The following is a 26071-nucleotide window of genomic DNA, read 5'->3' as shown; positions in this document are numbered from 1 at the left end:
GCACTGACCGCCGTCTGTCTACGCGTTGGTCAAACGTCGCAGAAAATACATTAACAGTGTCCAAGTAGACTAGGCATGACTGCCACTTCAGCCCCGTGAAGACACTGCCCATTATGCACTTGAATGTCGATGGCGCACAACAGAGGCTGAAAGGTAGTGCTTCAAACTCAAGCAAGCCATCCGGTTTTACGAAAGCAGTCTTTTCACGGTCTCTTTCATCCACTTCGATTTGCCAATGTACGCTTTTTAAGTCGAGCGAAGAGAAATATCTGGCGTCCCATAGCCTATCCAATGTGTCATCAATACGCGGTAAGGGGTATACATCCCGCTTGGTTACGCTGTTTAGTTTCCGGTAGACTACACAGAATCTCAACGTGCTGTCTTTTTTTCTTACAGGAACTACCATCGATGCCCACGGGCTGCTAGACGGCTGAATTACATCGTCCTGCAGCATCTCTTGCACCTGACTTTTTATAAATTCTCGTTCTTTGGGTGAAACTCTGTAAGCGTGTTGATACGCTAACCTGGTTGTTTCCTCTGTTATGATACCATGCTTCACTATCTGCGTGCGACGTACTTTTGATGAGGTGTAAAAACATTCTGCGAATTCAGTTATGAGGTTTTGTAGGGTTTTCCTCTCGGCTGGCGATAGACTTCGGCAGATTGAAACTGATGTTCCAAGGTCATGCGTTGTTTCTGAAGTAGGTGGCTCTGACGCAACGGCATATAAGTCGGTAACTTCGGTAAAACGGTGTAGGATAGCGATGGCAGTGTCTTTTGCGACATGCCGAACTTATTTCCGGAGTTTGTGAGCAGTACGCTGGCAAGCCCATGACGTAAGCGAATAATGCCTCAAGCTATGCAAATGCATTTCTTTAGCAGTAGCTCGACATTGCCATCCGCTATTTTTTCAGAATCGACGAATGCGTCATTCCTTAGGCCAACCAGAACGCTACATTGCGGTGACCCAGTTACGTCGCCGTCAATAACATGCAATGCAGAACTTCCTGTCTCCCCGTCTATGGCCAGCTTTGTCAAGAAACAAATACTAGAATCCTGCAGGTTTATGATGGTGCCGTTATCGTACAGGAAATCCACCGAGTATTACGTCTCTCGAACATCTGGTAGAACTAGGAAATCAGCGACATAAGTGGCACCCTGAATGCCTGAAATGGTGGTGCATCTTCGCAGAGGTGTTATCAGATGGCCTCAGCCGTGCGTATTTTTGATCCACTCCATGGCGTCAAAACTTTCTTCAAATCTTTTGCGATTGCATAGCTTACGACTGAATAATCAGCACCCGTATGAACCAATATGTTATATTCCCGCCCGTCCACTGTACCACGCAAGTCTGAAGAAATTTTTTCTTTACTTATCTTTGCGACGTCGTTTTCTGCTCGTGACTGCTCCGCTGGGACCTTGACGGAGGATCTTTGCTCTGTCGGACGTAAGCGTCCTTGCCTCCCCGGGTCACTGGCTTCACTTTTCTTGACGCGGGCTCGTTGACTTATGGTTTCGTGAATTTGGTGGCCAACTTGACTGTCGCCGACTTGGCGATCGACAACGATTTGGTGCTGGGTACTTTGGCTGGTGCTGGAAACTAGCGGCTGGAGATCGCTGCCTTGAAAGGTACTCCTCTATTTCTATAGGCCTTTCACCATTACGGGGGCATGAAGCATACCCAGAAAATCCACGCAGACTGACTCTTCGGTATGGTCAGGGTCGGTAAAGATGTCCAGCTTCTCCGAAGTGAAAACAGAGCGGTGTTCTTTCGGGTGTGAGCCACACGTCGCTTTTCCGTTGTCTCTGCTCTCCAAGAAAAGGTGAGCTGGGCGAAGCTGACTGGTGGGCAACGGGAGTCGCGAACGAGGCATTGTGCACGGCAGGTTGGCGTGAAGCGCCTGCGTACGTTGTTGCACGGCGTTCCTGCAGTGGTTGTTGAAATCGCAGAGGTTGCATTTCTGCTTCCAGCTGAAGAATGGCGTGCCGAGCTTCATCACAGATGACGGATGTGAGGGATGAAACGGTCGCCATGACTTGCGGTTGCAGAGTAATTCGAAGCTCCTTTTTTGCGATGGAACGCACCAGCTCCCTCAGTGTTTCGCTACCGTTGTCTCGCTTTGCCAAAAGGACTTCCGCGGGCTCACCACTGGCATGCCGATTATTGGGACGGGCACGCTGCTGCAGTGCTCTTTCTATGGTCACGGCTTCTGTGCGGAATTCAGCAGTGGCAGATTTCGAACCAGGCCTGGAATTAAATCCTGCTTGACTACACGCATCAAATGGCGCACTTTCTTTTCTTCGGTCATGTTCGGATCGACGCATTTGAAGAGGCGGAATATATTCTCGATATACATGTTGACACTCTCGTTCGTGCGTTGGTTCCTTCATTGAAGGGCATTTTCTGCCCTTACCTGGCAATCTGTGCTGGCATACGCAGCAAGCAAATTCTGCCGAAAGTCTTCCCACGTCGTTATTGTACCTTCGTGGTTCTCAAACCATATTCTTGCTCCATCCTCCAACGCAAAGTACACGCGGCCCAATTTCCTCGCCTCATCCCAGGCATTGGTCCTTGCGACCCTCTCGAAATGCTCCAGCCAGTCTTCCACATCTTCGCGCGCGCCACCGTGGAAGGGTTCAGGTAAGCCCGGGGGAGACACGATGAGTTTAGATGTTGAAGCTGGATTGGCCATTTCTCCGAAGTTGGCGGTTACCGCTGCCTGTGTTGTTAGAGCAGTGAGGAGTGGTTCGAATTCTGGTGACTGACCTCGGAGGTCACAGCTTGAATGCTGTTGCGTTGGAGTAAGTTCGCAAGGCTCCAATCGCTGCGGGTCAGGGCTCCCTTCTCTTGCGGCAAGGGACTTCTAATCATACCCAGCACCTCCACCAGAATGTCCCGTGATACAAGAGGGGGAACACACACACACAATAGTTTATTAGGGGTGAACTTCTGTCCAGAAAAGTAGCTATGACATGAAGAAGAGTCTACTAAAAGCGTTCCGCATACGTGTCCCTTTCTGAACAACAACCAGGACGGTCTCCCGGTTCGTGCTCGTACACGAGAAGCATGCTCTGCCCTGCACCAAGATGCGCAAGCACGCGTGAGGCCCTGTAGACGCCCACATACGTCTCGCTGGTTCTCTTCGTAAAATAATTTGTGGGAGCAATCTCTGCGGCAATATGTTAACACAAGATGAATTCGGTTAGCAACCCTGGCATAACAATTGAAAGAATAGTTGGCATGCCTCTTTTAGTACTTTTATCTGCCCACGTACTGCAGACCCCTGTGACCTTTCGTGCTCTACGGAAGAATTGTTACTAAGAATATTGTGCGGAAAGTACTACTCACTTCGTATCCTTTCCAAAATTTCTTTGAGACTGTCCGAAACAAATGCATAGAGTAACTACAACATCCTTTGTTTCTTTGCTGGTGAAATTTGTTTGAATAAATCTACATTGCAGTGCGAATGAGTTGTTCACAAACCAATGCATTATGATATAGGCAGAACACCACGCTTTCTTGTTGCTGCAAATTATTGTTCATTTAATTTGCACAAGTATGTTTTTCTTTTCACCGAGCGTAAGTACGATATCAATATTGCTCAATAAACAACATTTGAATGTGCCAATGCGAAATTCAATAGTGGTAGTGGTCTCGCTCACTGCGAAATAAACTGCCCGCATACGCACTTCGCAGACACTCAAGCATCCTAAAAAACGCAAATAATTAGAGCAACGTATTTCGCACGAGAATTCTACTTGCATTTTCTCGTCTTTAAACAAGTTCAGAACACGCGTTTACTTTTCTTTTTTTTCAGCGCGTGATTTGTTCATAAAAATTTAAAAAAAGTGTAGCTGTAACACTTCTCTGTAGTCTTGGGCTAACGATCCAATCAAACCAAGATGGTATTAAAACTCACATAGCTTTTTGAGCAGTGTGTCATCGAATAACTATCAATTGAGTTCTCCAGCTCACATTCCTCACGATAGCATGTTTTGATCGCATGTTTCGGTGCGCAACAACTGGAATGCAACTCATTTTCTACATTCGAAGTACACCCGCCCAGTGATATCCACAGTGATTGCGTTGTTCATTTCAAGTTCCATGCGTAGATATACGTACAGGTGCACTCGGACCCTATTCAACAAGTGGCAGCATGTTCTTTTTGTTTTGTGCTGGCACGGCGCATTTTCTACATTCGAAGTACACCCGCCCAGTGATACCTACAGTGATTGCGTTGTTCATTTCAAATTCCATGCGTAGATATACGTACAGGTGCACTCGGACCCTATTCAACAAGTAGCAGCATGTTCTTTTTGTTTTGTGCTGGCACGGCTCCAACGAGCCTCAGATGGAGGAAGGGTCGGCTTTCTCGGCGTGCCAACTCTTCCCACTGTGCTCCGCGTGCCCGCTAGGCGTTGTGGGATTGCTTGAAAAAAGGTGTATCGGGACGGCCGGATAGAAGCAGCCATGCGCCCACCACCTTGGAGGCCATGATTAAGGCGTTATAATTTGCAAGATTTTGTGTTGGCTAGAGGGCACTTCAAACTTAGAGCACCCTTGTGAAACTGTGTCCCGCTAAATAATTTTTATAATAATACTGGTTTGAGTAATTATTACGGGGATATGTTTTCTATTATTCTCAAGTCAACACTATTTCGAGAATAGGATAGTTTATTGGTTTCTGTTCTGATATTCTTTCTTTTTCCCTCTGCCAAAAATTGCAATATGCTTTTGAATTACCGTTCATAAAAAGCAGAATTTCTCGCGCATGTAACATAGTTACATTTCCTGCTGTAAATGCTCCTATAATAAATGAATGAAATACTTTAGGAGCAATTGAAGCAAAAATATTTTCAGACTATGGTGTCAATGTTCGGAAAGTTTTTACGAACATTTAGCTTAATTTTCGCAATGTGAGGATCCAAGTATAGTAATGGCTTTTATACTGTTTTGTCGAATAGTTTGTCAGTAAGATAAACAGAAAGATTCTATAGAGTAGATACTTTTAAGGGACAAGTAAATGTAATAGCTTTAACGCCAAGGCGAAGCAATGACAGCGTTAGCAACAAATTTAAATGTCACGTGAAGAATTGGATGCAGTTCGAAATGTGCCCCACGTTGCTCACGCACAAATGACGCGCAAAACGTACCCCCAAACAAAATGAGTGTGAATAGTTTTTTCAGTTGTAACTTTGCTGTTTGTGAAAAGCACACCCTTTTTGCGAACGGACACTGTGCAGCGAGTCAATGACCTTTGGACATGCGGTAACTACACAGATTTACTTGGGTGCTCATGGTCTGAAGCACACTGTCGGCAACACAGAATAGTTTTTGCAAAATATAACGCCTCAAGAACTAGTTTATACATGTGACGTATGATGAAATAGATGGTTTTTAGAAGATGAGGAAGAAGTGCTTATGGAATAAACATGGCGTATGAGCCAGGCCACGTCTCTTATTCATCGTAGCGCCACACGAGTCGACAGGATTAAGACCTGGCGGCCACTTCATCAACCGGCCACAATCTTCGAGCGTCTCAGCAAGACGCAGTGACCGAACGTGGACCACAAAAGTACATCCCAACTCTACACCAACACCAGCATCATGACAGCACCATCAGACGACCTTGACATCCCCAAGTAGACCGGATCAGCGGACGGCGGACCCGTACAGGACTGGTTCAACCTTTCCGAGCTCCACGCTGCCGCTGCATCCTGGTCGGAACGGGAGATGATCATCAACGTCACTGACTACATCTCAGGTGAGGCATTCAAATTTTACTTCACCCACATCTTCGAGAACGATGAGTCTTGGAAAAAGATCAAAGAAGAAATGATCACCCGTTTCAAAGAATACGATGAAGACCTGTCCATACTTCATCAGTGGAAGGCTTTTCAACTTGCCCATCACAGTTACGCGAAGTCTTCCCGCAGTAAGCCTATTTTCCAAACGAGACCTCAGAGAAAATATACTACTATTGTACCATCATATGACTCTTCCGAAAAAACATCACGCATTCGAACACCGACTGGTGACTTGCACGTCACAACAGACAAGGTAAAGCCTCCGTATACCGAAGGGAATCTAGACCATTTCGGCAAAAGACTAAACCTAAAGCCGGCTTTCCCAAGAGCAATGAAATTGGCATTTTCAATGTGTTCACTGCACCACAACACTTCAGATGTTACTGAAGCACCCGAATCACGTGATGCTTCGTGTCACACACAAGACCCAGATGGTTTCGAACGTGTGACGGCATTTACGCATGACGAGTTCATGAATCCTCACAATAACAGCCTACACCATGTTGTTCAAGACCAGATTCTTTCAAAAGACGTTCTCAGCTCAATTACGCAGCAAAAAGAAAAACAAACGTCATCAGAAGCACCTCATGCCATGTCTGATGTTCTCTCATCTTCAAGTGATAACACACATGTGAGTCAAGGCACTGTGGGAATTTCGAATCCCCCAACGCTGGCGTATTATCAACTGACAGAAGCATTTACAGTCAATGATGACTCACAAACATCTTGGGAGCTTTCTTATCAGTCTGTTACGATGCTTTCATCGCAAGACAAGCCAAGCAGTACAGTATCGACTACCGGCTATCTACTGATCGCATCACCATGCAAAGAAAAACAGACTCATGTTCCTGAAAGATGCCCATCTGCACAAATATCGCCAACGCTAACCTCTTACAAACCATACGCAAATCAAGACAATATTCAAGCACCCAATGTATTTTACTCTTCATCTTGCTTACGTAAGCCACCACCTGGTTTTGTGCCAAGTAGATCATCTAGTACTCGTCACTCTCATCGCACCTCTCAATATATCGCCACATACGCAACAGACCACCTGAAATATCGGCTAAATAAGTTGTCAAGCCACTGCCATTCCGAAAGCGGTTGTACTTCAGGAACGCTTGGCTCGATTCTCCCGCAAAGAAACAAACATACGGAATCAGAACCACGTCAAGCCATGTTTGCGGTGATGTCATCCTCAGGAACCGGACCAACCAAAAGTCGAAACAGTATGGAGTCACCATTGAATGCAAGTCTCGGCGATAAAAACGAAAATGTATCTACTTCTTTCCTTGACACAAATCATGCTTGCATCCCACTCGTAAATAATGCTGGAACTACCGACCGCGTCTCCTTATTCAACGACGATGACCACCCGCCATTTTCTCAGAGCCATCACCGAACCGAGAAAATACGACGACGAACGAAAACTTCAACGTTGGCACACTTACAACTTCAACAACTTAAAAAATAAGGACTTTGATCCAAGGGCCATTTCAAGAAGTAGGACGTTTCCGGATGAAGGAACATCGCCACAGACGCTCTCTGCGCCTGCGGTTACACAGACGACAACACCACGGAAAACGACCAGAAAGACGCGGAAGCACTTCTTGCACGCCGCCAGCACACAGGTATCTAGCCGTCACCATCTCTCAAAAAGCACGCATTCTAGATACAATGCATCTGTCGCAGCCACGACTCAGAATCCAACGCATGAGGCATTCACCCTTCAAACGCTACAAGGACTCCAAACCTTGTTCGTTTTTTGCTACTATCCAGGCTGTGTCATCATCATTTTCCACGTCGAATGCATGGTTATGCTCTCCAGAACGCAACAGCCAACCTCGCCCACCTGAGGTCTCCTAGATGTCACTGGACTGCCTTTCCTGTGAATGTTTTTGTGCAAGTGCATAGAACTGCCGTGGCCGTGTTACATGGAACTACTCCATTTTGTGATAATTTTTCTTATAATGAGGCAACACTTGTTCATGCTTCATAGTTTGTAGCTCACGCATTCTTTCGGGAGGAGGGAGAATCATGTGACGTATGATGGAATGGATGGTTTGTAGAAGATGAGGAAGAAGTGCTTATGGAATAAACATGACGTATGAGCCAGGCCACGTCTCTCATTCATCGTAGCGTCACATACCTACATATACCGGCAAGATGTTTCCGCATGATTAGCGATGGTCGAAAAATTACTGGGCACATTCGATATGGAATGACCCATATATAATTTACATACTTAGTGGGCTTTCTCTATTCACAAAAAACAAAGTCACAGCTTTGCTGAAAGCCGAAGCAATGAATGCGATAGCAACAAAGTGGAAGATCACGTACAGAATGGCAAGCAGATCGAAACGTGCCACGCGTTTGTCACGCACAAATGGTGAATGAAACGTATTCACAGATGGAGCTGAACGTGAATAAAGGTCTCAGTTGTTAATTCGTTGTGTTTGGAAAGCATGCCCCGTAACTACAACGGAATCATTCCAGTGCAAGCCCAATGGCAGCCAGGACGTATGGTCCTCCGCACCGAGAAATAGGGGTGCGCCGGAGATCATCCACTCCCCTCCTCTCCGCGGGCCAAAGAACGCATGAGAGATGAGAGCCGCCAGGCGCACATTGCCCCATTTTGCTGATAATGCTGAATATACGATAGTTTCACTCTCCCCCCTCCCCTCGAGATTCCCGCCAACAGCGGTAAGTGGTAGATATAAATAGCTTGCCATTTAACGTTGAAGGAAGTACCCTTGGTGGCTCATGTGTTTTCAGTGGTTAACGCCTCACATTGACGACGTGGAGGTCACATGTTCGTTTCCACGCGCAGGAGTATTTTTTCTCGATTTTTTTTCTTTTTTGCGTTTTTATTTATATGCTAGATTTACATATGCCACGAATGACATCGGCGCCGGCATTGGCGTCAGCGTCGGCGTCGAAATCCAGGCGAGAGTGTCCATCTATTTACTATCGCTATAAAATTGACTTAGTGCATTATTGAAAGTAGCACAGACAGATGTTTCAACATACGCACGCCTGCCTCATTGACAATTTAATAAGTGGGCGAGTACATCTTGATATAAAATTATAACTTGACTAAATAGGTAATGATATGTAAATAGAAAAAATAGCGATGGCTGCTTCAGTATACTAGAAACAATATACACTAGCTTTCTTTGGCGTACCGCCGCTCTTCTTTTTTTTAATCTCGCCGATTGATAATTGGGATTCCCTAAACCCATATATAACCCACAACAAAACATGATTAGGAAAAATATTTTCTGATGAGAGTAATTTTTTCTTCTTAAGGAATAGAAAAAAACGTTGAAGGCAAACGCTAGGGAAGTAGGGCAGGATCGCATGATGACTGCCTCACTGAGGACCCATTAGCCGAGTGGAATTGAGCAAGCGACCTCTCGCTCCACAGCGCGCAGTGTTACCAGCTGAGGCACGAAAGCGCATGTCCCTCGAAACAGTAATGGCCAACTATACACGTCATTTACCGAAGATAGTACCCTTATTTTGAGGAGAATATCAGCGTGTTCTCAGCATTATAAGCTAAACGGAATGAAGGGTGCACTCTTCACCGTGCTCGTTGCGATGCGTGCGCTTGTCTTAAACAGTGAATATTGCCTTACGGTCGGTTGTCGCCCATGCACACGCGCGCTTGTCTTGCGGTAGGGGAAAATCGTACATCTTAGGATTTCAACGGAACGATTGCGCTGTAGTTACTGACCACACAGAGGTTCGTTGGCTCACTGCAGAGTCCCGCTTTCCGAAAAAAGCGTGCTTTTCAAATACTGCTTGCTTACGTATACATACCTCTATGTATACGTTTCGCGCCTCCTTTGCCTTTGAAAAGCACGTTTCGCTGTGAACGTTGTTAGCTCTCGCACTGTGCGTGTGCGTGTGTTCTTTCTTTTCAGCAGCACTGTCAATTTGTTTTCGTTGTGTGCGTGATATTACAATGTGTTTCTATTGCATACGTTGCTTTAAGCTTGCGGCAAAACTGTGATTTTGTGGTGTATAAATGTAACACTAATGATAATAAATGTTACAATTATAATTATATTATTATTATTTTTCGTCGTGGTAGCAGTATAATGACGCCCGAACTTGGGAACACGGGTTAATTTTTTTCGCTGTCCAGCGCGCAAGCACATGGAGAGACAGACAATCAGACATCAGTCCTCGGGCTATACGGAAGCTGTGCAACGGTTTAAAAACAGGAATTGTTTGGTGTTACTCACGCTTCGCATTGCGCAAACACAGCCTTCTCATAGCATTCCGGAGCTGGTTCAACTCCGTCCTCGCACTCCTGTTGACAGCTCTCCAACGACGTGAAGCGATTTCGGCCACGGCTGCAAAGACCAGTTCCGTCTGGAGTCAACATCATGCATGCCTGCTTGGTTTCATTGTAGTAAAACTCTACCGGTCCCCCCGAGCACAACGTGAATACTGGCTGGTCACACGACGCATTCCGCTGCAAGAAAGGAAGAACAAAAATGGTGTCACTTTAGTAGTTTACGCATCCAAGCTGCTTCTTGGGCATTTTAGTACTATGCGTTGATCGCAATCCTCTAAGAAGGGGGTTCACTTTTAGATAATAATGAAGAATTTTGTTGGCAAAAGCTTTTTTTTTCTGATTTGGGGCGGCATGCCTTCCGTAAAGCGTCTAATAAACAATGAAAGCATATGAGCTTTTCTGGAGATCGCGCCCAGGAGCTTCCCGAGAATGTCATTACCAGTGAGCCTTATTCTTTAACAACAATCTTTTTAAAGGTTACGCAAGTAACAAAGTGGGGCAGTAAAACAAGGTGTCAAATATTCCCCACCTAGAGCTACACGCGAAGTAAAGCTGCTGTTTTATGTAGTTTTATGGGCAGTTTTATGAGGGGCACTCTCTTGCACCGGCATAAAATAAATGCATACGATCTAGGTTAATAGAAACGTATGCACACACAAGGAGTGGCGCTTGGCATTTGTATGCAATACAACGTTTTAACACCCCCTATTTGCCTTGTTTAAAGCAAAGAGGTCGGTGTGCGTCCACTAAATGTCAAGAAGTGGTACAAAAGACTTGTCAAAGCATTTTGAAAACTGATTCAACTTAACGGCATGTGACTGAACCTCAAAGTGACTGAACTCTGTGTCTGATCTTTCTGAGCAGCAGTTGGAAGCATAATTTTTTAGCCACTGTGCTTTTTAATGAACATGGGCACAATAAAAAATTCAACATCCGTTGAAAGTGTAACAACTTAGTGATGACGGAAGGCATCAATGTTGTCGAAGCTAGAAGCCCATTGGTGTGTACACGATTAAAGGCTGAAGAGCTCAATGGATGTCGCAATCCAGAAGTATATACTAAGATTGTTTTAGTCGCGACTAGATCTTGCACGTACAAGCCTGAAAACGTAACGACATCACAGTATGAGCATTCTTTGTTATCGGCAATTAGGCAACTTGATAACGTTCGCGTTTAAATAACTATACTGTATAATGGCTGTTGTCTTACATCCCAAAACCCCGACATGATTATAAGACGTAGTGGGCTTCGAAAATTATGACCACCTGGTGTACCTTATGTGCACTGACTTCGCAAAGTCAACGGGCCTCTAGCGATTCGCTTCTGTTGAAGTGTCACCGCTGTGGTCAGGATCAAACCCGCTACCTAGCAGCCGAGAACCGTGATCACTCTTTCATCGATGCGGACAGCGTATAAAGAAAGACTACTGCTTGAAGGCACACTAGACAATAATAAAAAAAATGCAAAATCACAAACACACAGTCACAGGCCGCGTTTCCTAGAAAGCAAAGTGTATGCCATTCTCCAATAAACTTTTTTCACTCTCACTGTCAGGTTGCCGCAAGCAGAGCATATGTGAATAAAAACTGACTTAGCTCCAAGTGAGAGTGGCATCTGTTCGATGTGTTAAGGACGTCATGCCCAGACCTGATGCTAATGTGACACAATAAATTAAGTTTATATGTAAAATGTATTTACCAGATTTCTGAGAAAAGACGCTACTATGCCACAAGAGCGAAGCATTGAATGCGATAGCGAAAAATTCGAATGATATACGGAGGAAGGCTACCATTTTTAAAAGCAATCTTATTTGTAGCAAACATGCGCTTGCTAAGTAACCCGGTTTTTTGCGGCGCGGCCACAGCAGATAACCACCACAACGCTCGTACGTTCTGGTTTATGAAGCGCATGCTGGTACTAAGGGCAATATGTCGTTTCTCACCACCGGTGCCACTTTGTATATGCGTAGAGCTCATCTATATGTGGTAAGGCCCTCCCTCGGGTGTGCTCAAAACGATAATAATGCAAGACCCCCATGGCGAAATAAATTACACATTTAATGGCTTGTAATATTTAAAGGGAGCCAATAAAAAATTCAATAGAAATACTTGTGAGTATAAAAGAAGCCCAGTTCACTCAATGACAGCGACAATGACCTTGTGATCAAAAAAGTAGGTAGGAAATGGCACTCATATCTTTCGTGACGCAACACTCTCTCTTAACACCATATTTAAACACGTGTTCTTGCGCGTAGTTTGCTGGGGGACGTCAGACAGGAGGTGAAGTCCAAGTTCGGTAGTGATAAATGCCACAAACCACTCATTTTCCCATCGAAGTACAATCACGTTGAAATCTCCTGTTGTATGTGAGGTTGTATACGAGAGACTATCAGTCAGCTGCCAGCTCGTAATAAGTTCACGGGCTACGTGACGCCACACAAGCTCATAAAAGAATGTGCCACACTCGCCGCCATGCCTACAGATTGCGCTGACTGACACCCCTGCGTTTAAAATTCACATATGTACCCAACAAAGTGGCTGGGAGGATAGCCGCCGTGGTAGATCAGTGGTAAATCATCGAACGCGTTATTCGAAAGTCGCACGTTCGAATCCTGCCCATGGCAAGTTATCTTTTCACCCACATTTTTTCTTAACATTGACATTACGATTTGGTCTAATGACCTTCCCTATACTTTCCGTGGCATTATTATCTGTTTGATTTCAGAAGTATTGTGTCAAAACAAGGAAAAACGAGCCCTTTAGTATATACTTCTTTTACTTATTCATTAACGAGGGTCTCGTACTGGTGGACTTTGTGCCTTAGGTTGTATACGAGGGACAATTGGTGAGCTGCCAGCTTGTGATAAGTTCGCAGGCTACATGACGCCACACATGCTCATAAAAGAGTGTGCCACATTCGCCGCCACGGCCACAGATGGCACTGACTAACACTCCCACGTTTACAATTCACACACACACACACACACACATATATATATATATATATATATATATATATATATATATATATATATATATATATATATATATATATATATATATATATATATATATATATATATGATAATGTTGCTGGGAGGATAGCGGCCATGTCAGCTGAGTGTTAGAGAATCGAACGCGTTATTCGAAGGTCGCAGGTTCGAATCCTGCCTACAGCAAGTTATCTTTTCAACCACTTTGCTTTCTTCACATTTACCTTACAATTTGGTCTAATAACCTCCCCTATACTTTCCTTGCCATAATTTTCTGTTCTATTTGAAAATATCAAGTCAAAACACGGAAAACCGAGCCCTAAAGTATACACTTCTTTTCCTCATTCATTATTAAGGATCTCGTACTGGAAGACTTTGTGTCTTAAGTTGTATACGAGGGACTATTGGTCAGCTGCCAGCTCGTAACAGGTTCACGTGCTACATGACGCCACAAAGGCTCATAAAAGAGTGTGCCACACTCGCAGCCTTGGCTACAGTGGGCGCTGACTGATGATCCCACTTTTAAAATTCACATATATATTCGATAAAGTGGCTGGGAGGTTAGCCGCCGTGGTAGCTCAGTGGTAGCGCATCGAACGCGTTATTCGAAGGCCGCTGGTTTGGATCCAGCCCAGGGCTAGTTATCTTTTCACCCTCTTTTCTTTCTTCACATTGACCTTACAATTTGGTCTAATAACATCCCCTATACTTTCCTTCGCATTATTGTCTGTTACAATGCATTATTATTGTATCAAAACACGGAAAAAGGAAAAAGAACCTTTAAGGATACACATCTTCTTCTGATATATATATATATATATATATATATATACGTTAACGACAAACGACGGTGGCTCCCGTGGCGGCGTTGACGACAACGGCAAAAAACTGCCGAAACTGCTCATATCATTGCTATCACTATAACAGTTTTTTTCGTGCTAATAAAGTCATGCTTGTATGCCTGAAGGCATGGTGAAAAACCTACATTCGACAACAACCTTTTTGAGATAGCCACAAAAGCATAACTTACACGTGCGCAAGGTTGAAGTGTTGGGAGGAGCGATGAATATACCTCAAATAAACCCGTAGAGGAAATTATTGTTAGAAAAGTCGGCAGATTTCACGTACTTTGGAATGGCGTTATGCGAAGCATGCGGAGGAAATGTCATGGTGTTGCATTTTTTACATTCAGGAACACGTCATGAGTTGACGCTAAATATATGTAGTACAAATGTACACACTCAGTACAAGTGTACACACTTAGTACAAGTGTTGCACGCACAGACATGTTGAAGAGTTTCAGATGATCACATAATCAGTTGTCAGCGCTTGCGCAACGATGCCAACTGGAACATGCGTATTAGCAACACTAGAAGCTGATATGAAGCGTTGATGTTCGCGAATATGCTGGCCCTGGACACATAAGCATAAATCAACGTTAGCGCATGGCAACTTACCACAACTAAAGTTAACCAGACGTGACGACTGTAATGTTTATAAAATGGGTAGGCAGCACTGCACCATTATCGACGTTTGACGAAGACTAGCGTCTATTTGAAAAGTAGTTCGTAGACGTGGCATACCTTGGTGATAATATGCTTCATTGTCGCGAGAATCATTGGGTTCGAGTCCAGCTGGGACCCTGACATGCTTTGCCTTCATAGAATCGACGCTACCATTGTCGATTATTGCTTAACGGTCACCCGCTAAAATTCCCCCTGTGTGTTTTCCTCGTTCGTGGGTAGCTACCAAGTGTCAATAGCCTTCGGTACATACCCGCATACTGGTGGCGCTACCCACCCGTGGGTATGTACCACTATGTGGCGGAAAGTGTTTGACGACGTAGGCGACGGGATTGTCGCAATATTCATGTCTTGACCAGCACGTCATATTCGTCAAACCATCTCACCTTCCCATGCTAATTTTCGTTCACGGGAAGTTAAGGAGTGAGCACGAGAGCACCAACACGTAAGCGGTTAGATAGATAGATAGATAGATAGATAGATAGAGATATAGATAGATAGATAGATAGATAGATAGATAGATAGATAGATAGATAGATAGATAGATAGATAGATAGATAGATAGATAGATAGATAGATAGATAGACAGATAGACAGATAGATAGATAGATAGATAGATAGATAGATAGATAGATAGATAGATAGATAGATAGATAGATAGATAGATAGATAGATAGATAGATAGATAGATAGATAGATAGATAGATAGATAGATAGATAGATAAATAGATAGATAGATAGATAGATAGATAGATAGATAGATAGATAGATAGATAGATAGATAGATAGATAGATAGATAGATAGATAGATAGATAGATAGATAGATAGATAGATAGATAGATAGATAGATAGATAGATAGATAGATAGATAGATAGATAGATAGATAGATAGATAGATAGATAGATTTCATATAGACACGGATATATAGACACTCAACTTGTCTACGGTATGCAAGGAATTGCTCCACAATTCACGAAGAAAGAAAAAAAAACGCATGCCTTATGTTTGCGGGCTATTCCACTGAGAGTGTAAAAAAAGACATAGCTAGTCAGTGTATAGCCACCAGGCTTTCGCCGAAACAGTTTCTGATTTTCAAAGTTTACTTCTATGTTTTTTGTTACATATTAGATGGAGGCAGGTTGAATCCATTGTAAGAATGTCGAATAAAAAAGTGCGTTGTATCAACTATAGGACTACCTGTTACACCTCTTCTGACGTTGATACTTGTACCAAAAAAATGGTATCGCCGTTGCAAGCAGATGCAACGATAAGATGTTCGCTTTTACATAGTATCCGGCTGCTTTATGGAAAACATACAGGTCGTACAGGATGCTGTGTCCATGATTGACTCAGAGAACGCCATGCAGTAGCATAAAATTGGGGTGGCGCACAAGGCCCTGCACCCCCACTGAGACATTTTTTTTTCGCCATGGCATAAAGAGCGTAAAATGATCTTTTTTCTGCCAGGCCCCCATATAAGACCGTGAACTCCCCCCCCCGCCCCCCCCCCCCCCCAACCACAAAAAAAGAAATTCTAGCTACGCCTTTGTATCATACTCACCATAAAAGGTGTACGCAAATTGTTGGCTTGTGTGTCAGTGCAATTTCTGTAGCATGCCAACTGTTCCTCGTTTAAAGCAAGGCTGCCAGCGATAGAGTCGACATCGCTTTCAGTGTGTAATCCTGTCATCTGATTACTTGCTCAAAAGCGGAGCTGTCATTCCTATGAGAACTTCATTGCAAATATGCGCTGTATCACTGAGGTGTATAAACAACAAGAAGAACCTCCCAGCTGGCTAACAATGTTAGAGGAATTGTGCAACCTGAAAAAAATTTTAATGTGAGCACTTCGGATCAAATATTGGTCGAAGTGTATTTTATCATTCATGTTTCTGTGTGAATAACTGTAAAGAAAAAACAGGCAACAAACAAAAAAAGTTGGTATGGCGCAGTGGCTAGTGTCTTCGATTAAAAATCCGCAGGTTGCACGTTCGAATCTCCGTGGTAGCCAGGTTTATTTGCGGGTGTATTTTACATCGTTTATTATACAATTATTTTTTTAATTTTTTGTGGCAGCTCTTCATGGGGATTCTAATGCCATTTTGCGCTCAAGTGTTGCCGGCATTGTAGCATCCACCATATCCCACCATACACCATGGTGGACATTTTCCAGCATTCACCTACTACCTTAATCCACTATAATGGTGGGTGCTGCTTTACACCATGCCCACTATTCGTTTTTGTTTTTCAATAGTGGCGTTCAGTCTGATATTTGATCTCTTAATGAGGCGAGTAGCATTGCAAATCTTGGCAGATGAGATCATGATTGCCAAGTGCATGCATGGCTCTTGCCTACTCAAATTTTTCAAAGGTGGTAAAGGTCTCTATAAGGTATTAACAGACAGAAGAGAGATTTACTATGTGTGCTTAGACAAAGTAATAACGAAGCAAAAATACCCTTTTGACCTTTTAGTGCCCTGTCGATTTGCTCCTGTGCTACCCTTCTCAGTCATGTCGAAAAAAAAAAGACTCCGAATCATGTTTATTTGACGATGGACACTTAACTCACGATGTTTAACTGCAAAAGAACAGGCAGTATTCTGGAAACTTTGCGAGAAAAAAAATTACTTGGCCATGCTTAGGCATTGGCACCTTTGTACCCATCATAAACTGAAACATTTTCCTTTGCTTTCCTGTCGTATACACAGATGCTACACGTATTTGTTTCGTGAAATGGCTTTTTTTTTTAATTTTCATGTACCTATATTTACGATTTCGGGAGCCTAAATGGTGCTTTGGCCGCCTCCTTTTGGTGCCTATAGCCCGGTTTTTCAGTGCCTATAAATAGGTTCACAAGTAATAACCCTCTTTCTATTGAGACAGCTCACCGATTTTTTCGAGCCCGTGACACTCTTTGCTCTGTAAATCACAGCTGGAGCGCTGTGCATCTGCGTCGCGCCTTCTTCATCGGCCATCGCTCCTTCAACTGCGGCGCTCGCAGTCACCTCCCCTACTGCATGCGGCCGAGCAGTCTCGATCTCCTCCGGGTTAGCTGCCTCTTTATGCCATTTGTGCGTGCGCTTCAGATGAGGCATCGGGAAGTAGCCGCCATGGCCTTCCGTACCTTCACCCCGGGCGCCAGCTGAGTCATCGCTCGGTGCAGCGACGCTGCCCGAGCGGGATCGGGAACCCGGTAACGTGGAAAAGAATTCGGCCATGACTGCTGCTAGGAGCAAGGCGAGCAGTGCGCCGGTCATCACGGTCATGAGTGCGACGAGTGCATGCCGGGGATCGCGGCACCATGTTCTGGCCCACCTGAAAAGTGTGGTTGGGTCGTTTACACACAGTGCACATGCATGGTATTTCATTAAGTTACAATGATGACGATGATGATGAGCCTTTTACTTTGCTGGCACTCGCCCACAAAGGGGGATCGGCCAAGAACCGGGTGGCAGGATCATCAAGTGATTTAGTTATGTATTTAAAAGCATTAAAAAAATTTCAGTATAAAGCAAAAACAAATCGTAAAAAAACGTCTGAAAATGCTACACGACCTAGCCGTCAGGCATTCAGGTAGTCTCGAAGCCGAAAATAATATTAACAATCGACTAACAAGGTAATCTTTTTGTTGCCATTATGTGCGCACACACAGCAGAGCAAACCTCCCTGTGGCTATAAGCTAATGTTCTCCCCTCTGAAGGATGAACTATTTAAAAAGAATTCATTTACTTCAATTATTGCCCGTGCCACACAGGCACAGGAAATGACATTCGGTAGTGAAGGCATTCAGTTCCCGAATGACATTTTTTTTTTTTTTGGCGCAGTTGCTACACTTCCGAAATGAATGACATTTCACATGGATGATGCCGATTACACCATCGTCTGTAGTAAGCAATCATAGAGTAGTGATAGAAAAATAAACGTGCGTTTACAAGCTACATATACCACCTAGAAGAATGAAATGTAGAATTAAGCATATTACATATTACACTGCCTTTAGATTCAGTTCGTTTCTTTGTTTCACGACGTTGCAACCAACCTCGTACCACCTTAAGCCAAAGCTAGTCAGATCGGCAGCGTAAAAAGAAATTGCCACCTGTCGCATTCATTTTACAGCTTTATGTTTTACGGCGTCAACCAGCTGAATATAAGTTTTTAAGCAAATTTTTATGTAATTAGTGTAAATAAAAGACGAGAAAAGTTTCCTTCCAGCGGAACAAAATGTCTTTTTATATAATTATTTCATCAGCTACGCCGTCGAGAGTATGCATTTCTCAGTCAAAGGAGCTCTGGCATTGGCTTTAGGTGACAAATTTCATTTAGGCGAATGTCATTTTCTCTGCCCGTGTGGCACGGGTGTAAATAAAGCAACTACAACTCTGTTTATCATCATATAGCGCTCGTAAGAATATGTTTTCTTTTCGCGTTATTAGTTATATAGGATAAATTTTGCAATTTCTTTCGATACTGTCACGTAGTTACGGCATTGACTAGGAAGAATTCAGCAGCCGCGCAGATTAAAACTTAGGTCTTCATTGGGCAAACTTGTGCCCAGGAACTGACAAAGAAAGCATAAACAATGCATGCTGTACACCGAGACCAGCCGTCACGGTCACGGTCATCGGCCCGTAGTAATCTGGACAAAAGAGTTTCAAATTATTGCGAAGTTTTTGAACATTGCCGTGTGGTCTGAAATGATCACTGGTAGCACGTTTGGTAGATGAACACGCTCACATTAAGAACGAATGAACAATAACGCTTGACAACAACCACAATAGGGACTGGTGCGTTTCTTTAAGTTCAAGTGAATAATCCAAATTTACAGATGTAATTTCACGGTCGTTTGGAGAAAGCCGGCTATTATGAAATAAAAGTCCCGCCACAGTAGTGTGGTGGATAAGGTACTCGGCTGCTGACCCGCAAGTCGCGGGAACTAATCCCGGCTGTGGCGACTGCGTTTCCGATAAAGGCGGAAATGCTGCAGGCCCTTGCGCTCAAATTTCGGTGCACGGTAAAGAACACCAGGTGGTCAAAATTTCCGGAGCCCTCCACTACAGCGTCTCTCATATTCCTAGGGTGGTTTAGGAATGTTAAACCCCATATATCAAATCAATTATGAAATAAAGACATGAGACTGCGCCGTGCATGTGCTTGAACTCTCATTGTCCTATTTTACTGCAGCGCTTTAAGCTGTGTTTCGAGTGACAGAAATGGCCAGCGGGCTGTCCACCTATCACTTATCGGAGTCGGCGCCGCGTCCTTGCCGTGCACGGCCTTGAAAAATGTTGACGCATAGAGAAGCACATTCTTCCAGCCAATGTTTTTAACTTTGCCATGGTGCTGGCTCAGTGGCTCTAACGGCTCGTTCACACTGAGCATTCCGGACGCCGAAAGCACACCGAATGAGATTCAGCGGTGGCGCGGTCTGCCGAAAGAGCCCTCTCCGCGCCGATCGCTCTCGGACCGATTTTTGCAGCGTCTGCAGCCGGATCGCGCTAGCCAAAGAATTTGAAAAAAAAAATAGTTGGCAAGACCGACTCCCACCTCATGTCACAGTCAAGTGTCACAGTCAAGTAACATGCGCTGAGCAGAAATGTTCATTGAATTGGTGCGCAACCAGACCATCCTATACGACAAATGCCACCCCAAGCACAACGACAGCTTGCTAGAAGATGATTTGTGTAATGAAATAGGGCATCAGCTCGGATCAACTGGTAGGTACGAATTCGTTAGCCTATGTTGCTTTGCTCGTTAAATCACGAGCCCCTTGTGATGCAGTTGCCTTTCTGGCCAGGGTTGAAACAAGCGTTGAAACGCGCCATACATAAGGATTTAACACAGTTCACGGGCGCACTGAAGTTGCGAGCCGCCGACAACATCTGGGGAACTGCGCATGCATCCCGTGCTTGTGCCGTAGTTGATTGTTCGCTCGGCAGATAGCACGCTGTATATTCGGCGAATTCAGTGGTGCGGTGCGCGTCCAGTGCGAACGACATTGCGTTTGGGCGACAGGAGAATATCGCTTGCTGAGAACGCGGATGCTGCAGGGTAAACTAAGGGTAAGCGCTGTATAGCACTGCCGAGCCACAGCACGAGCGCATTCTCCTGTTTTTTTTTTCATATTTCTCAAGCTCTCTCCCAACGTCAGAGAACGTCACCTCATAGCAATTTGTATTGAATTCAATACTCATAGGAATAAAATTGAACCGGTCATTTCGGATTGTTTATTCCAACGTAATGGAATGCTCCTCGCACTAAAGGGATTGAAGATACGTTGTGTAACTTATACAGTCATTTATCTATCTACACTCGCATCGAAAGTTGCACACGAGCGTTGCGTGGCCACAAACCCTATCTGTACACGTCGTTTGTTTTATGCAGCTGCTGTCAACAACCTTTTAAGTAAATGTAGGTTGGTATTCAGGAGAAAACCCTTGGGTGGTGTACACCAAGCTGGAACGAGTTATGTCAATCACACAGCTGGCTGTTGCTTTCTTAATACGTCGCGTGAGCAACCCACCTGAGGCTGCTTGCGTGATTAACAACAAGCAACGCAAGCAGCCGTCACCTTTACACATTTTGTTGTCTGAGACACGGCACTTTCTATGTAGGCGACTTCTAATTCCGAAAGTGGAGATGCAGAAGGGAGAGCGTTATGCAAACATAAAAGTATATCATTGTTTACATGTTAGAATACTGCAAAATGCTCCCGATTGCGACATGAATTTCCCTCTTCGTTTGTGCAAACGTGTGCTCTTCATTAACCTATTGTTGGACAGTTATTGCTTTTTTTTTATTTCAAACTTTGTGACGGTGTTACGGGCTCAGGATTGTGATAAAGACGTCACCGTTAACGCTTATGGTGTTGGCACAATAACTTGTGTGCTCGACCTAAAATCCTAAATCAAAACAAATATACCCCAATACCGTTGGTGTGGGATTCCTCGTTTTTCGCACGAAGGTCTCGCTTTGTAGTGCATGTTGTTGATCTACATCTCGTACTACTATTTTCATGGATCGTCAATAAAGAAAAAGCAGAGCTTTGTTGCCCTCTTACGCTGTGTTGTCTTGAAGTTGCACCCTCTAAGGCGCATACGTGAGCCCAGCTTTGAAAATCGCTCTTTCCTGCAATACAGGCACTAAAAACGAGCACATGAACTGAAAATCTATTGACATTAAACAATGAATATTTGGTACACACGTGCGCCGAACCAGCGAATCATCGCATCATGTAATAAATGTTCAAGTATATCCAGTGGCCATCCTCTTTACGCGCCTCTCTTTTATTTGTTCTGTTGTGATTGCTAGGATGCACAAGTTTTACGCGCACCAACGGGCCAACCTTTTTCCGTTGAATAGTCAATTGGCACTCAATAATCGTGGAGGTGAGAAAAAGTTCTCTGAATGATTTTATCGCTTGGTGAGTACGCCTTCGTTCTCGATAATTACATTCGTTGTTTTTCTGAGAGAATACTAACCTCGACCAGATGCTGTCGTCTATAGCCGGCAGTTCTCTTTCGAGACCGATTTGGCGCAGCGCCACATCTGTCTTCTCGCTGCTGTCGTCCTCTTCCGAATGTCGGTGGCGGAAGTAGTGTTTTATGTCGTCCGGTATCCAGTAGGGCGCCAGACTACTGCACTCAGAGGCGTGGGTCTCCGAGTGGCAGCTCTGCGTAGAGCTGAATGAGGACACGGCGCCAAGGGTCAGTGAGACGCCGGACATGGTGTCTGTCTCCGGCACACTGCTTTCGAAAGCCTCTGGAATAGCGAGAGACAAAAAGGGTGGCTGCTCCTTCTTTTTGGCAGCTACTGCGACATGGTACAAGATGACAAGGCACATTTGGCACACCCTGAAGAGTTTTGAGAGAAAATGCATTACACGGCCTTTGAATTCTGCTACTGTGAAGATAACACAGTGAAAAACAAGACTGGCAAAAGGAACAGCGTCACAAAAGCTTCGACATAAGTGCAGTACCGAGTAGACGTGCCAGAAAGAAAGGACATGAAGCCCTCTCTCTCGTTCGTTCGTTTTTCAAAAAAGCATCAAACCTGTCAGCTAGGCGTAATGATCACACCCTAATTCTAACATGAGACAAACGTATGATTAAATATGGTCTGTGTGTCGAATGCCTACTCTAGTAGATGGCTGCAAAGGCACTCGTTTTTCAATTGGGGCGACAGGTTCCTCATATGTCGGTGAAGCCTCCACCAGAAGCGCTATCATGCCAAACTGCTTTCGCTAGCATGGGAAGTGACACCATTACAATTCATGGTATAGCACCTACGACTGATGCTACCCCCGGAACTTTTGTACGCGTTACTTTAATCTTGGATGCATAGAAATTTAGAGCACCAATCACAACGACCACTTGCAGCCGTTGGTACCTCATTTGAGGAGCTCAAAAGAAAAAATGAAGAGAGCGGGAATCAGCTCTTCGGCTCATGTCGCAGGCATCTTTCTAGAGGAGACATTGGTTCGCGTGTGTGCGCGCGCAAGTGTGTGTGTGTGTGTGTGTGTGTGTGTGTGTGTGTGTGTGTGTGTGTGTGTGTGTGTGTGTGTGTGTGTGTGTGTGTGTGTGTGTGTGTGTGTGTGTGTGTGTGTGTGTGTGTGTGTGTGTGTGTGTGTGTGTGTGTGTGTGTGTGTGTGTGTGTGTGTGTGTGTGTGTGTGTGTGTGTGTGTGTGTGTGTGTGTGTGTGTGTGTGTGTGTGTGTGTGTGTGTGTGTGTGTGTGTGTGTGTGTGTGTGTGTGTGTGTGTGTGTGTGTGTGTGTGTGTGTGTGTGTGTGTGTGTGTGTGTGTGTGTGTGTGTGTGTGTGTGTGTGTGTGTGTGTGTGTGTGTGTGTTGCAATGAAAGCAGCACAATGAAACAACATTCCGTGCTGAGCATGCAGATTTGACTGGAAATGGTAATAGTGCAACAAAATATGCCCTCAAACAACTTCAGTATGCGAATATTTTTTATCTCACTAGATGTTCTAAGTTTCCTAAGCCTTCCACTAAAACGCAGCTTTTAATTATAAGCGCGTTAATTTTTTTGGCAAGTAAAACTCGACGTATATTATGAAGGTATTGCACCTGACAAAACTGGCATTGTGATTCACAGCCTACGTTTTGGCGAGCGCCTAATAACAAAAGATCACAGCGTTGCCACAAAGGCCAATAAGTCAACGCGATAGCAACAGATTGGAAGGTCACGGGAAGAACGGCAAGTAGATCGAAACGTGCGCCGTGTTTCTCAAGCCCAAATGGCGCACGAAACCTACTCACCTGTACAAAAGAACGCAAATAAGTGTCTCCCGAGTTCGCCATGTTCAAATCAGCCAATGGCAAAAGTACATGTGCCTATATGGTGCAAATATTTCTAGTATATAGTATCATTTCTCAAGAGAATAGAAAACAACCTTTAGGTGATTGTATATTCTAGGCTGCATGCAGCACTATATTATTTGGCTCGCATGTTCTCGGGTGCCATGACTACCGATCAGCAGCGCTTTATGGCTCTGGTCAAAAAGTGTCGCAGCACACGTTTAGGCGTGTCCACCAAGAAGCCGTACGTATATCACTTGGCCAAAAATAAATGCTCAGGCTCCGAATTTCTGTTGCCAATGATGAGAGGGCAAAGGCCATCGCCCTTAAAACTATACCAAAAGCGAAATAACGACTCAGCTTAGATGATTAGTTATTCTCTAAAAACGGTACTGTCGCTCATGTATTCTGACGCCACAGATAAGTGAAAAAAACAGAACATGAACATTCAAGTGACAATTTTTGAAAGTGCCGCATCGTATTTCTTCACATTTTGGGAACAATGAGTTCGCTTAACTCCATTAGACTTGGAATAATAGTCTCTGACCCTCCCGAATGAAAACGTACGCCATTATTACTTATATGAAGGCTATGCAGGCTGTAGTGGACGAAGAAAAAGTCTAGGAAATCACAGCGAAAAGTTGCAATAGGTTGCAGGTAACTTTACTACAGGCAAATAATTCGCGTTTTTTTGCTAACTAGGTATTTTCACATAGGAAGAGTTCTCGTTTTGGTCTTGTAAACATATATTACACTAATACGAGCCAAACCGCTTCGCTCTTTTGTGTCCTTTTAGAAAATTTGTCGCATGAAACAAGTCCGGTAAACCATTGAGCCTGAACCTGTAACTTCTCTATAAATGCATGCTTCGAGACTGAATAAGAACGGCAAGTACCACCGAACTAGTCAACTCCCACCAAACGTACCAACTGCTCACCTTTCTTACCTTGAAGCTTTCTGTCCATGAGAGTGATGCGTTTCGACAAGGGCGCCTCCGTCGATGTCCTAGATGGTAACACGAAACTGTCACTAGTGACCACGTTGTGGTTGGTGAGTCGCAGCTGATCCGCTCGAGACTACGCTTGGCTTACTGCGAAAGTTGCTTCTCAGAAGAAGGAGTACCCGAACGCCACCGGTGATCTTCCCTGCAAATTATACGTCATGTCTGATAATGAGGATACCTCTAAAGTGGCTTATACCCACTCGCTGGAATTCACCAATATTTGCATGAATTTGTAAGATATTTTAGATATTTATTATTGCCACGGGTTGTCACGTGGACGAAGCGAGCACTGTAAACCAAAATGAAACACTTCATTTGGCCGAACTGAACGAGCCATACACACTGCGATACACCTGGCCCTGAAAGCGGCGAAACGATCGTCGGCCCTTGATCAACGGATATTTGTTGGGGTGTGCCGTTTTTTTTTTATATCATGCGTCGAACTCTGCAAGGTTATCGTTGGGGGTCACGGAAGCTCTAGAATAATCTTGAAAAATCGTGGATTGTGCGTAATTTCAACAAAACAAACAACAATAAATATGATGGTTCTTGAGCACTGGGACGTAGTCTGCGTAGAGTGTCGCTCACAGACTTTGTGGGATTGAACCAAGCCCATCAAAATAACAATTATTGATTGATGCGTGGAATTTAACGTCCCAAAACCACCATATGATTATGAGAGACGACGTAGTGGAGGGTTATGAAGCGTGGAAGCTTGGGCAAGTTGGTAGGACATAACTGAATGCAGGAACAGAGCAACTTAGAAGTAGTTACGAAGTAACTACTTCTAGGTTGCGCTGTTCCTGCATTCAGTAGTGAGGGCTCCGGATATATCTAACGCGTGCACCCGAATCTGAGCACACGGGCCAACAGCAATTTTGCCTGCATCGAAAATGGATTCGCCGCAGCCAGGATTCAATCCCGTGACCTGCGGGTCAGCAGCTGAGTACTTTAGCCACTATATATTGCAGCGGGTCCGAAATAACATTAATGGATATGCGTCCTCCGAAAAAGCGTCGTCCTGGTGCTTAAAAAATGAAACGGGAAATGATGCGCCCAAGAAATAAAACAACAAAAAAAGTAAATTAAAAAACACAAAAGTAAGAAACATGATAAAGCAAAGCGTACAGTC

At 44.3% G+C, this 26071-nt stretch overlaps 1 protein-coding gene across 1 annotated transcript in view; it reads right to left on the bottom strand.

Moving 5' to 3' along the window:
* Positions 1-26071, bottom strand: part of LOC142775409 (uncharacterized) — a 48990-nt gene that overhangs the window by 6917 nt on the left and 16002 nt on the right. The window contains exons 3-5 of the mRNA XM_075876808.1: positions 22110-22481; positions 17520-17946; positions 10059-10291 (exon numbers count right to left, since the gene is read on the bottom strand). Coding sequence (XP_075732923.1) covers positions 10059-10291; positions 17520-17946; positions 22110-22481 — 1032 coding nt within the window. The remainder of the gene's footprint in view (positions 1-10058; positions 10292-17519; positions 17947-22109; positions 22482-26071) is intronic.

The sequence above is a fragment of the Rhipicephalus microplus genome, chromosome X, assembly GCF_043290135.1.
Source record: "Rhipicephalus microplus isolate Deutch F79 chromosome X, USDA_Rmic, whole genome shotgun sequence".
Lineage (NCBI taxonomy): Eukaryota > Metazoa > Arthropoda > Arachnida > Ixodida > Ixodidae > Rhipicephalus > Rhipicephalus microplus.
Note: the sequence above shows the minus strand (reverse complement) of the source record. Positions and strands in the feature narration are given on the sequence as shown.